General features: G+C 36.2%; 1 protein-coding gene across 1 annotated transcript in view; it reads right to left on the reverse strand.

Annotated features, from left to right (window-relative positions):
* LOC118009945 (disintegrin and metalloproteinase domain-containing protein 5-like) overlaps positions 1-14,326 on the reverse strand; it is a 173,868-nt gene that overhangs the window by 71,532 nt on the left and 88,010 nt on the right. Inside the window, exon 10 of the mRNA XM_035003989.1 lies at positions 13,042-13,234. Coding sequence (XP_034859880.1) covers positions 13,042-13,234 — 193 coding nt within the window. The remainder of the gene's footprint in view (positions 1-13,041; positions 13,235-14,326) is intronic.

Below are 14,326 nucleotides of genomic sequence, written 5' to 3' on the forward strand. Positions count from 1 at the left end.
CAATGACGTGGATGGAACTGGAGGGTATTATGTTGAGCGATATAAGTCAAACAGAGAAAGACATGTATCATATGACCTCACTGATATGAGGAATTCTTAATCGCAGGAAACAAACTGAGGGTTGCTGGAGTGGGGGGTGGAGTGGGAGGGAGGGGGTGACTGGGTGATAGACACTGGGGAGGGTATGTGCTCTGGTAAGCGCAGTGAATTGTGGAAGACTGTTGAATCTCAGATCTGTACCTCTGAAACAAATAATGCAATATATGTTAAGGAAAAAAAAAAGAAGAAGAAGAAGGTAGCAGGAGGGGAAGAATGAAGTGGGGGAAATCGGAGGGGTAGATGAACCATGAGAGACGATGGACTCTGAAAAACAAACTGAGGGTTCTAGAGGAGAGGGGGGTGGGAGGATGGGTTAGCCTGGTGGTGGGTATTGAGGAGGGCACATTCTGCATGGAGCACTGGGTGTTATGCACAAACAATGAATCATGGATCACTACATCTAAAACTAATGATGTAATGTATGGGGATTAACATCAGAAAAAAAAAAAAAAAAGAAATGGGCAGAAGACATGAACAGACATTTTTCCAAAGAAGACATCCAAATGGCCAACAGACACATGAAAAAGTGCTCAACATCGCTCGGCATCAGGGAAATCCAAATCAAAACCTCAATGAGATACCACCTCACACCAGTCAGAATGGCTAAAATTAACAAGTCAGGAAATGACAGATGCTGGCAGGGATGAGGAGAAAGGGGAACCCTCCTACAATGTTGGTGGGAATGCAAGCTGGTGCAGCCAGTCTGGAAAACAGTATGGAGGTTCCTCAAAGAGTTGAAAATAGAGCTACCATACGATCCAGCAATTGCCCTACTGGGTATTTACCCCAAAGATACAAATGTAGGGATCCGAAAGGGTATGTGCACCCCGATGTTTATAGCAGCAATGTCCACCATAGCCAAACTGTGGAAAGAGCCAAGATGTCCATCGACAGATGAATGGATAAAGAAGATGTGGTATAGATATAAAATGGAATATTACGCAGCCATCAAAAGGAATGAGATCTTGCCATTTGCAATGACATGGATGGAACTGGAGGGTGTTATGCTGAGCGAAATAAGTCAATCAGAGAAAGACATGTATCATATGATCTCACTGGTATGAGGAATTCTTAATCGCAGGAAACAAACTGAGTGTTGTTGGAGTGGGGGGTGGGGTGGGAGGGATGGGGCGGCTGGGTGATAGACATTGGGGAGGGTATGTGCTATGGTGAGTGCTGTGAATTGTGCAAGACTGTTGAATCTCAGATCTGTACCTCTGAAACAAATAATGCAATATATGTTAAGAAAAAAAAAAGAAGAAGATAGCAGGAGGGGAATAATGAGGGGGGGAAATCGGAGGGAGAGACAAACCATGAGAGACGATGGACTCTGAAAAACAAACTGAGGGTTCTAGAGGGGAGGGGGGTGGGAGGATGGGTTAGCCTGGTGATGGGTATTAAAGAGGGCACGTTCTGCATGGAGCACTGGGTGTTATGCACAAACAATGAATCATGGAACACTACATCCAAAACTACTGATGTAATGTATGGTGATTAACGTAACAATAAGAAATTTTTAAAAAAAGAAGTAATAAATGAATCAGTAAAGTTGCATGATACATAAATACACAAAATTTAGTTGCATTTGTGTACATTAATAATGAAGTAGCAGAAAGATAAATAAAGAAAACAACTCCTTTCACGTGCACCAGAAATAATAAAATACCTAGGAATAAACTTAACTAAGAAAATGAAAGACCTATACTCTGAAAACTATAAAACTTTGATGAAAGAAGTTGAAGACAACACAAATTAGTGGAAAGATATTCCATGCTCGTGGATTGGAAGAATCAATATTATTAAAATGTTCATACTACCCAAAGCAATCAACAGATTCTATGCAATCCCTATCAAAACACCAACAGCATTTTTCACAGAACTAGAACAAATAATATTAAAATTTTTATGGAACCATGAAAGACCTCAAATAGCCAAAGCAATGTTGGGAAAGAAAAACAAAGCTGGAGGTATCACAATCCAAGATTTCAAGATATTCAGCAAAGCTGTAGTAATCAAAACACATGGTACTGGAACAAAATAAACACATAGCTCAATAGAACTTAATTTAATATAAAGACCAGAAATAAACCTACACTTATGTTGTCAATTAATCTATGACAAAGGAGGCAAGAATATACACTGGGGAAAAGACAGTGTCTTCAATAAATAGTGCAGAAAAACTGGACAGCCACATGAAAAAGAATAAAAATGGACCATCTTCTCACACCATACACAAAAATAAATTCAAAATGCATTAAAGACCTAACTATAAGGCACAAATCCATAAAACTCCTACAAGAAAACATAGGCAAAAATTTCTTTGACATTTTTCTAGATATGTCTCCCCAGGCAAGGGAAACAAAAGCAAAAATAAACTATTAGGACTACACCAAAATAAAAAGCTTATGCATAGCAAAGGAAACTATCACCAAAGCAAAAAGGCAACCTACTAAATAGGAGAAGATATTTGCAAATGATATACCCAATAAGGGCTTAATATCCAAATTATGGAAAGAACTTATACAACTCAAGTCCAAAAAACTAAACAATCCAATTAAAAAAGGAGCAGAGGACCTAGATAGACATTTTCCAAAGAAGACATGCAGATGGCTAACAGACATCTGAAAAGGTACTGATCACTAATCATCCTGAAAATGCAAATAAAAACCAAAATGAGACATCACCTTACACCTCTCAGAATGACCAGAATCAAAAAGAAAACAAAAAATAAGTGATGGAAAGGATGTAGAGAAAAAGGAACCCTTGTGCACCATTGGTGGGAATGTAAATTGGTATAGTACCTGTTGAAAACAGTATGGAGGTTCCCTGAAAAATTAAAAATAGAAATATCATATGATCCAGTCATTCCACTACTGGGTATTTACCCAAAGAGAACAAACAGACAAAAAAAAAAATTGAAAAGTTATATGCACCCCTATATTTACTGCAGCATTATTTACAGTAGCCAAAATATGGAAGCAACCCAACTGTCCATCAATATATGAACGGCTAAAGAAGATATAGTGTGTGTGTGTGTGTGTGTGTAGTGGAATATTACTGAGCCATAAAAAATAATGAGATCTTGACATTGGTGACAACATTTATGGACCAAAGGGTATTATGCTAAGTGAAATAAGTCAGACAAAGAAACTATCATATGATTTCACTTATATGGGGAATCTAAGAACAAAACATATTAACAAACAAAAAGCAGAAACAGACCCATAAATACAGAGAACAAACGGATGGTTGCCAGTGGGTGTGGGGGGAAGATGGGCAAATGACTGAAGGGTAATGGGATAGACAGACTTCCAGTTATGGAATGAATAATCATGGGGATAAAAGGTACAGCATAGGGAATACAGTTAATATTGTAATAGCATTGTATGGTGACAGATGGTAGCTACACTTGTAGTGAGCATAGCAAAATGCATAGAGTTGTTGAATCACGATGTTATACACCTGAAACTAATGTAACATTGTGTGTCAACTATACTTCAATAAAAAAAAGAGCTATTTAATTTTAAAATCAGGAAGGACACCAATGTTCATCTACTTCACCCTTTTATATGTTTAGTTATGTCTAATTTTAAAATCATAAAAAATTCAAATGTAATAATAGCTGCCCTATCACTATGACTTGGTGATTTAGAGGTGCATTGTGTTGATCATGTTAATCACATGTAATAAAACCTGAGATCTTTTGTTGTCACCACTATTAACTGGCAAAGGAGCTCCCTTCAGCAATTTCACAGAGTTTCATAGTTGGAGGACATGATCAATAAACTTCATTCTCTCTCTTGACACAATCCATACATGTAAAAGATGCTACAAAAAAGTCAAAATAGATTTGTGAGCAGAATCCAACTGTCTTTTGAAAAGACCTACTCTTGAACTAATCAGTAAGTAATTAGCTTCTTTTTGTTTTGTCCCAAATTACTGTTATTTGATTTGATTTGATTTGATTTGATTTGATTAAATCTAATTTGAACTTCTTGATTCCCACAAATTTTATCCAAGGGTCAGGATTAAAATGGTGCAAAATTTAAGGGGGTAGAGGAGCAAAAATTCAATAATCAAATAATATCTTAACTCAGTATTTTTAAAAATCAAAATTAATGACAAGAAAAATTCATGATAAACAAAATACTACATTTTAGATAGGGACAGGTCATTGTCATATAACACTGCTTTACTGCCATTGGAACAGCTCTTTCCAATCAGCCCTTAGTTCCTTTGAGTGGCTTGGGGAGCTAGGTCAGTAACCTGCTCCATCTTCTTCCACACACTGGAGGAAAAGTGAAAGCAGCAAAATGCAGGTTATCTCCAAGATTGCTCCTGGGATCTCCCACCACTCTGAAAAACCCAACATCTTCTTTGTGGCCTTTTTCAGCTCAACTTCTGGGACTTAGGATGGAAGTATTTCTGCATTGTTCTCTTGACTATCAAAGCCCAATGCTCTGGCTATCCCACTCCTGACCTAAATTTTCTTTTCTTCCCAAGACTATGTCTGCTCTGGTTCCATTACATAACTCTCCTGTGGCCCTAAAAGATTCAGGCCTTTTGGGCATCAACCTTCCTACTCTTGCCTCTATTTTGCAGGCTTTGAACTGATATCACTGCAAGACCCAAAAGCATGAAAGAAGACAGTGATTGGAAGTTAAGTTTGGGACATTCTGGAACATGACCTTGACTCTGCTATTTCCAGAAGCCAGTGGGTGCACATTCTTAAGCAGACAATGCCAAGAGCTAGTCACATCAGGAACTGCAATGACCTGCTGTGAGAATGCTGTTTACAGAGATTCTGATAAGGTAGAGGCATCAAGAAAATGCATTTTTCACCTGGTAGGGCCCAGTAAAAGCCAATAACTGGGTTTTTCTTGTTTGTTTGTTTGGTTTGGTTTTTTCTTTGTGTCTGTTTTGTTTATGTAGCTGCAAGAATCTCTAGGGCAAAGATATTTATTTTGTGATTTTTATGTAATTATTTGCCTTAGTTGTTAATTCTTTGTATTTTATAACTGACTGTGCTTCCCACCACATTTTATTCCCATGGCAGGACTGTAATGAAGGTAGGCAGGTATTTATATTTCTGTTTATGGGTGAGGAGGCCCAGTTTCTTACACTTGGTGACACTTAGTGACATTAAGCCCAATGTTCAAGAGTATGAAAAGCAGCTACTCCTAAATATGTCCACATAGAGGGTTGCAGCAATTGAAGTACAGAGTAAATACAATCAAAAGGAAGCATCACTGGGGTGTTTGGGTGGCTGAGTCGGTTGAGTAACCGACTATTGATTTTGACTCAGGTCATGATCTCAGGGTTCTGGGATCGAGCCCCATATCAGGCTCTGCATTCAGTGGGGAGTCTGCTTGAGATAGTCTCCTTCCCTCTCCTTCTGCCCCTCCCCCCATTCTCTCTACTCTCTAAAATAAATAAGTAAAATCTTTATTAAAAAAAAAGGAAGCATCAACTTACTCACCTGTGATTTAATATCTGAGACAGAGAGAGGGAAAAGGTGAGCTACTTCCATAAAATGCTTCCATGTAAAAATACTTCAGGCCCCACACATCAATGGAATTTATCAATAATTCTCTAAACATTAATGTATTGAATTCTCAAATCAAAAAGCATAGAATGGCTTAATGGACAATAAAACCAGACCCAACTACACTGCCTACAAGAGACTCACGTGAGCTTTAAGGTCACACAGAGGCTCAAAGTGAAAGGATAGTAAAATATATTTCATGAAAGGGGTAACCAAAAGAGAGCAGGGGTAGCTATATTTATATCAGGCAAAATAGACTTTAAGCCAAAAAACAGTAACAAGAGACTAAGATAGTGATGTAATTTAAGGAGGTCAATTCATCAAGAAGATATAACAATCAAATATATATGCACCCAACAACAGAGCGCCTAAATATATTAAGCAAATACTAACAGCTCTAAAGGGAGAAAAAGACACAATATAGTAATAGTAGAAGTCAACAACCACTATCTACAATTGATAGATCATCCAGACAGAAAACCAACAAGGAAATGTTGGACTTGAATCATACATTGTTCCAAAGGGAACTAAGAGACATATTCAGAATATTCTATTCAACCACAGTAGCATTCACATTATTCTCAAATGCACATGGCACATTATCCAGTACAGAGCACATGTTGGGTCACAAAACAAAGCCTAGAAATTTTAAGAAGACTGTCAGTCTTTTCTGACCACAATGGTTAAAACTAGAAATCAATAACAGAAGTAAAACTGGAAAATTAAAAAAAATATATGCAGATTAAACAATATACCCCTGAATAATGAATGGTTCAAAGAACTTATCAAAAGAGAAATTAAGAAAAGTCCTAAATAAAAATAGAAGCATAAGGTAGGAATACTTATGGAATGTTAAAGACTCCAAATAGTCAAAGCAATCCTGAGAAAGAACAAAACTAATAGCAACACACTTCCTAGATTTCAAACTATACTACAAAGCTATAGTGATAAAAACAGTATAGTACTGGCATAAAAATGGAGAGACCAGTGGAACAGAATCAAGAGTCCAGAAATAAACCACACAGATACAGTTCAGTAATATTTGACAAGGGTGCCAAGAAACTCAATGTAGAAAAGAAAGTCTCTTCAATAAATGGTGCTGAGAAAGCTGTATAACCACATGCAGAAAAATGAAATTAAACCTCTACCTTATACCTCTCATAGAAATGAACTGAAGATAGATTAAAGACTTAAACATAAGACCTGAAACAATAAAACTCCTAGAAGAAAACACAGGAAAAGCACTCCTTGACATTGGCCTTGGCAGGGATTTCCTGGATATGACACCAAAACCATAAGCAACAAAAGCAAAAATAAATATGTGGAACTACATCAAACTTTTTAAAAAGCTGTTTCACAGCAAAAGAAACAATCAATAAAATGAAAAGACAACCTAAAAGAGGAAAGGAAATATTTGCAAATCATATATCTTTTAAGGCATTAATATCCAAAACATATAAAGAACCCATACTACTCAGTAGAAAAAAAAAATCAAATAAATTGATTAAAAAATGGGCAAAGGACCTGAATAGACATTTTGCAAAGAAGACATATAAATGGCCAACAGGTACATGAAACATCACTGATCATCAGGTAACTGCCAATCAAAACCACAGTGAGATATCACCTCACACCTGTTATGTTTGTTATTATAGAAAAGATAAAAATAACAAATGTTGGCAAGGATTCAGAGAAAAAGGAACCCTTGTATACTGCTGGGAATGTAAATTGGTTCAGCCACTACTGAAAACAGTATGGAAGTTCCTCAAAATCTTAAAAATAGAACTATCATATGATCCAGCAATTCCACTTCTGGGTATTTATCCAAAGGATTTGAAATCATGATCTCAAAAAGGTATGTTCACTCCTATGTACATTGTAGCCTTATTCACAATAGCCAAAATATGTAAACAACCTAAGTGTCCATTAAGGAATGAATGTAAAAGAAAATGTGATATATCTATATTATTCAACCATGAAAAGCAGAAATTCCTGCCATTTGAGACAATCTGGATAAACCTTAAAGGCATTACACTAAATGAAATACATCAGAGAAAAATAAATCCTATATGATATCACTTATACATAGAATCTAAAAAAGCCAAACAGAGAAACAAGGAGCAGTTTGGGGTTTTGCATAGTAGAAATAGGGAAATATTAGTCAAGGGTACAAACTTCCAGTTATAATATTAATACATTCTGGAGATCTAATGTACAACATTTGGTTATAGCTAATAAACACCATATTATATACTTGAAAGTTGCTGAGAAAGTAAGTCTTCAAAATTCTCACCACAAAAAAGAAAGGGTAATTATATGGCGGGATGGAGGTGTTAACCAATGCTATGTGATAATCATTTTGCAATATCTGAATGTATCAAATCAACATGTTGCATGCCTTAAACTTACACAGTATTATATATCAATTATATCCTAATAACATTGGAGGGAAAAGATATTTCAGAGGGAAAAAGACATCAGCAACATGGCAGTGTAGGAAGCCCTGGACTCTCCTTTCCACTCACAAATTCACTGGTTCAGCTTCAATTCATGGATTAATTTTCTTTGTGATGAACCCTAAATTAAATGAAAGGCTCCTTTACTCTGGGAGAATGCAAAACCAGACTCACCAAAGCCAGTAGGGAGATTCAAGACACCCTCTCATCAGCAACCTTACCACAGTGCAGTGTCTTACAAGCAGGAAGAGATCATCTAGCTCGCTGCTTCACCCAGCAGAGAAGGATTTGCTTGGAAGTCCAACATGTGTACATTTTCAAGGGGGCTGCCCAAAGACCTGGAATCTGTATTGCCAGTTCTGGGAGCTCTGATGGGTCTGAACTGTCTAGATGTCCAGGGACTATAGGGGTGGCAGCTTGAGCTAGTAGTCATCAATGGTACTCCCTCTGCTCAACACCAAGTGAGTGGATAAATAATCCCAGTTCTCAGCTTCCCCCTTGGGAGGCAAAGACTTGATCCATTCATCCAGAGCCTGAAGTACCAAACAGAAATCATGAAGCTGACAATACACTAACAACTGAAAAATGCACCAGAGGGGTTCAATAACAGACTGGATCAAGCAAAAGGAATGATCAGTGAACTCAAAAAGAGATCACTGGAAATTATTAAGAACAGCAAACAAGATAAGAGAATGAGAAAGAGTAACTAAAGGGACTTATAGGGCACCATCAGTGAGACTAATATATGCATTATGAGAGTTCCAGAAAAAGAATAGAGAAGGAAAGGATCAGGAAGCATATTCAAAGAAATAATGGTTAAAGAACTTCCCAAGTCAGAAGAAGGAAATGGATATCTAGATCGAGAAAATCCAAAGAACCTCAAATAATGTGGGCCCAAAGAAATCCATAACAAGACACATTATAATAAAATTGTCAAAATTCAAAGACAAAGAGAGAATTTGACCGAAAAAAAAAAGTGACTTCTCACATACTAAGGAACCCCCATAAGGCTATGAGGGAATTTTTCAGCAGAAACCTTATAGTCCAGAAGGCAGTGGGATGATATTCAAAGCACTGAAAGAAAAAGCTGCCAACAAAGAATACTATATCAGGCAAAACGGCCCTTCAAAAATTAAAGGGAGATAAAATCATCCCAGACAAACAAAAGCTAAATGAGTTCATGACCACTAGACCTCCCTTCCACAAAATGCTAAAGATAGTACTGCCAGCATTATGGTGGCATAAGACATCCCTCCTTTTTGTGCCTCCCTTTTAATAAAAAATCCACATATATTTATTATACACCAGGTCTATTTCAGACACTCAAGGAAGAACAGAAGATGGAGAAAGATAGTTCCCAAGCTTTAAGAAATTAAGGATTTACATATAAACACATAAAACATGATATTAAAGGAGCTAATGGGCTTCAGAGTAAGGAAATACTGCAATGAAGCTTTAAAAAATTTTTAGCTGGGGTGCCTAGGTGGCTCACTAGGCTGTGCCTGTCTTCGGCTCAGGTCATGATCTCAGGGTTCTGGGATTGAGCTCCATGTAGGGCTCCCTGCTCAGCAGGGAGTCTGCTTGTCCCTTTCCTTCTGCCCTTCCCTCTGCTCATGCTCTCTCTCCCTCTCTCCCTCAAATAAATAAAATCTTTTTTAAAAAGTTTTTTAGCTGAATTATTTTAAATAATATTAAAGACAGATAGTGTCTACATATCAAAAATTGGGGTTTTTTTGTCTTTCCACAAATTTTATTGTGTTAAAATACAAAATAAAGTTTACCATCTTAACCATTTTTAAGTGTACAGGTTAGTGGTATTAAATACATTCATGTTGTGTAGCTGTCACTACCATCCATTCATAACTTTTCATCTTGTAAAACTGAAACTCTATACTTATTAAACAATAACTCTCCATTCCTCCTCCTCCCAAGTCCCTCGCAAATACCATTATACTTTCTACATCTATGATTTTGACTATGTTAGGTACCTCACAGAGTATTTGTGTTTTTGTGACTGGCTATTCCACTTAGCAAAATTGTCCTCAAGATTCATCCATGTGTATAATATTGCAAAATTTCTATCCTTTTTAATGTAGAATAAAATTCTATTGTTTGTTTGTATATACCACATTTTTCTTTTTCCATACATCTATTGATGGACACTTGTGTTGCTTCCAAATTTTAGCTATTCTCAATAATGCTGCTATGAACATGGGTGTACAAATATCTCTTCCAGACATTGCTTTCAATTCTTTTGGTTATAGTCTCAGAAGTAGGAATGCTGGATCATATAGTAATTCTATGTCTAATTTTAGAGGAACAATCATCTATTTTTCACAGCAGCTTGTGTCATTTTACATCCCACCAATAGTGCACAAGGGTTCTGATTTCTCTATATACTCACCCATCCTTGTTGGAGTTTTGTGTTGTTGTTGTTGTAGCCATCCTAATGAGTGTGAAACTGTGGTTTTGATTTACATTTCCCTAATGATTAGTAAAGGTGAGCTTCTTTATCTTATTTGGAGAAATGTCTATTCAAGTTCTTTGCCCATTTTTGAATTGGACTATTTGTTTCTTGTTGTTGAGTTTTAGGAGTTTTCCATATATTCTGGATATTAATTTCTTATCAGATACATGATTCATAAATATTTTCTCCCAATGAAACTATAAAACAGCCAGAAAGCAATTAATAAGATGGCCCCTTGTTTTGGGCCAGGTAACTCTGTTGTAGGAACTGTTTTGTGTATTGTAGAATGTTTAGCAGCATCCCTGACTTTTACCTTCTAGAAGCCAGTAACAGTCCTGCCCCAGTTGTAAAAACCAAAAATGTCTGCAGGCATTGTGTCTAGTAGGCAAAGGCCATGAATACTGCTGAAAGTACTACAATGCACAGAATGTACTACAATACACTATTCCCACCTCTCACAACAAAGAATTATCTGGCCTAAAATATCAATAATGTTGACATTGAGAAACCCTGATGTGATTGGTGGGTTTGTATGCACATTCCTTTAGGTGCTACACAACTTCATTTGGTGACAAATACTCCTAATAATGTATGTGACTTTACAACTAGTGAGACCTCCTACCTTTTAGAGGATAAACATCTCCACAAAATAAATGATGCTAAACCTTTAACATCATTTTATATTATACCTAAAGATTAAGTTTCTGCATATGCAAAAATAACACTGAAGAGCATACCATAGGAGCTAGACTTCTACAAAAACAAAATTTGCTAAGGAATTTAGAAAAGGACACACATTTTACCCCATAAGCAAATTTTGGTCAGAAACTAATAATTTAGCGGCACATAATGATTTGTGTTAGGTCTGTGAATAAGACTTTATTGGCTGTTGCCTATAAATCATATGTCATTCTTATCTTGGAAAGCTAATGCCTTCAGAATTCTATTAAGCCCAGGGCTCCTGGGTGGCTCAGTCGTTAAGCATCTGCCTTCGGCTCAGGTCAGGATCCCAGGGTCCTGGGATTGAGCTCTGCATCAGGCTCCCTGCTCCTCAGGAAGCCTGCTTCTCCCTCTCCTACTCCCGCTGCTTGTATTCCCTCTTGCTGTGTCTCTCTCTGTCAAATAAATAAATAAAATCTTTAAAAAAAAAAGAATTCTATTAAGCCCTACTCAAGACCTTTCTGGTTAACCAGTGTCCATGGCAGATCACAGATGACCTAGTCAAAGAATTTTAGTTAATTTGGATTGAAATACAGTTATGGTTGAGGAAAATTTTTCAGCTCCAAAACTTTCAATTTCCTTTTGCCCCCAAGCTCTGCAGGAGGCTCACAAAATGTGATTGTTTTTCAAAAATAAATACAAAACCTAATTGATAGTCAGGCCCAGACTTACCATGTCCTAAATGCATTAACACAAGTAATCACTAGGATTGGAGAGATATTTCTTCAAAATCAAGATGCTTTAGATATTATACTTATCTCCAAGAAATTTGTAATACTTTGGGAGAAGACTATTGTACTTAAATATCTGTAGTTCTCACAGAGAGCTTTAAATCACTCAAAATCACTGCTAATACTAAAGAAACAATAAACAAGATAAATAACTTGGGGGATATGTAGTTGATATCCCACTATATGGATCTAAATTTATCTAACTAGAACTGAAATTTCGTTTCCTGATTTTACTTAGGGAAACACTGAATCATGGATCTGAAGTAATTTTCTGTTTCTCCTAATTTTACTGGCCATTTGTTTGTTTGCATCTCAATTACGTTTTAAATACTAATGTCACCATTATCTTGCCAGATAACATAACTATGATTCCTATAGAAAAGCAGAACAAAATTATAATATCACCAAAGTCTCTACCTCATCTCTTCCTTCAATTCCTGTCATTCATATAGATTTACATAATACTTAGGTAGGTACACAATACATATGACCTGGCTAAGGAAGACTTAAAGGGAGGACTGAGAATAAAACATTTTACTCTCTCAAAGAACATGAACTGTGTATGTTCAGGAAATTGTATATTTCAATGAAGCTAATGACCTACACATTTACAGGAAACTATCAAAGTGAACTAGACAGGTCATAAACTGAAGCACTCACTCATGAGCAAGCCCCTTTGAATAGACCCACACTTGAAATACACACAATTAGTTATTAGTTCTGCTTTGTTCTAGTAAAAACCTTGTTTCATTTAAGCCTAAACTAAACCCCACCACCACCAATTCTATATAATCTTCTGAGAAGCTGCATTTCCACTTGAGGTTTCTTCCTTTGCAAACAAGAATTCCATATAAATTAAGGTTTTTTTTTTTTTCAGAATCAAGAAAATTTTATTTCCTTTTACACCAAGGGGCAAGACTTCACTCATTAACAAATTATATTTACATTTTGTCCTATAGAATTGAATAACAGAGCTTAGAATAACCAGAATTTAGGAACTAAGAAGAAAGTTTTGGTCATTACCTCCAATCAAATCTTTACACTGTTTGCTATGTATCCGACATCGTCCTCCATAACAGAAGGCATCACCTGAATCACAACTCTGTCCATCACGTGCATAAGTGTCAGGCACACAGTGTGAGGAAACCCCATTGCAATATTCAGGGAAATCGCATTCGTCCAAAGATTTCCTACACTGTATACCAAGTGGCTTTAGCTAGAAGGGAAAAAGGAATATAAGATTATGCAGCAATGATACTCAACTTTTCTTTCCCTTCACGCTTTAATTTTTCATTTTTTTTCTAAGTTGCTAAGAGCAAGGACAAAATTAAATCTTGTTAGCTACTTAAGCATTGCATAGAAATTTAAATAATTAAATTTACTGTGGATAAAAGAGTGGGTTAGAGAAGTGAGAAATTCAAAGATAAGTAGACTACCATAATTATAAAAAAAAAAAGACAAAAACTAAACCTAAGCAATTAATATAAAAATCACTTCAAAAAATTACTTTCAACCCATCATGGCTATGCTTGTGTGGACATCCTTTGGTTTCTCCATATGCTGTCCCTTCAAGCAGAAATCAGCAACCATTTACAAAATAATAAATACACATCATAAATGTAGATTTGTTAAGGTAATTTAAGGACACACAAGAAAAGGTTTATTTCACATATCCATTCCAAACAACTATAAAAAATAACTTCCCCAATTATACATCTCTGATCTCTTCAGTACTTACTCTAGCTAATTCCTTCCGGGATTTGCTTTCTGTATACCTGTCTTTGCCAACAAACTTCCAAATATCATCACTGCAAACACTTTCCTCAGCCTAAACCCCAATTCCTCATGGCTATCCTATGCAAATTAAGTCAAATTTGTTCTAGCTTTCAAAGGTCCTAGAGGCCCAACTTCTATAACATGCACCACTCCCCAAAATAGGTTTTCTGTATACATTTTTTCCATGTTGTCAACAAGTATTTGCTATATTTTACAATTCTGACACAAATTCTTCAAGTGATGGGTGGGAAGACAAACATAATACTTGAGTCACCCAAGCTTAAGTAGTTAACATTCAAATCAAAACCAATGATCAAAATTACTTCTAAAGGAAAATACATATAAGTATAATGAAAAAGTATTAATATCAGTTTCTTTAAAATATGCTTCCTTTTATAAATATGTATAAATGGCAATATTACATTCATTCTAATTTCTTCTATTGTTTCGACTATTGTTTGTAGCAGTTTAAGGGTCACAGAAAATACGAAGTGTAAGTACAGAGATTTCCCATATAACCCTTGGCCACACA

The sequence above is a fragment of the Mirounga leonina genome, unplaced genomic scaffold (genome assembly GCF_011800145.1).
Source record: "Mirounga leonina isolate KUSES-001 unplaced genomic scaffold, KU_Mleo_1.0 Mir_128, whole genome shotgun sequence".
Taxonomy (NCBI): Eukaryota; Metazoa; Chordata; class Mammalia; order Carnivora; family Phocidae; genus Mirounga; species Mirounga leonina.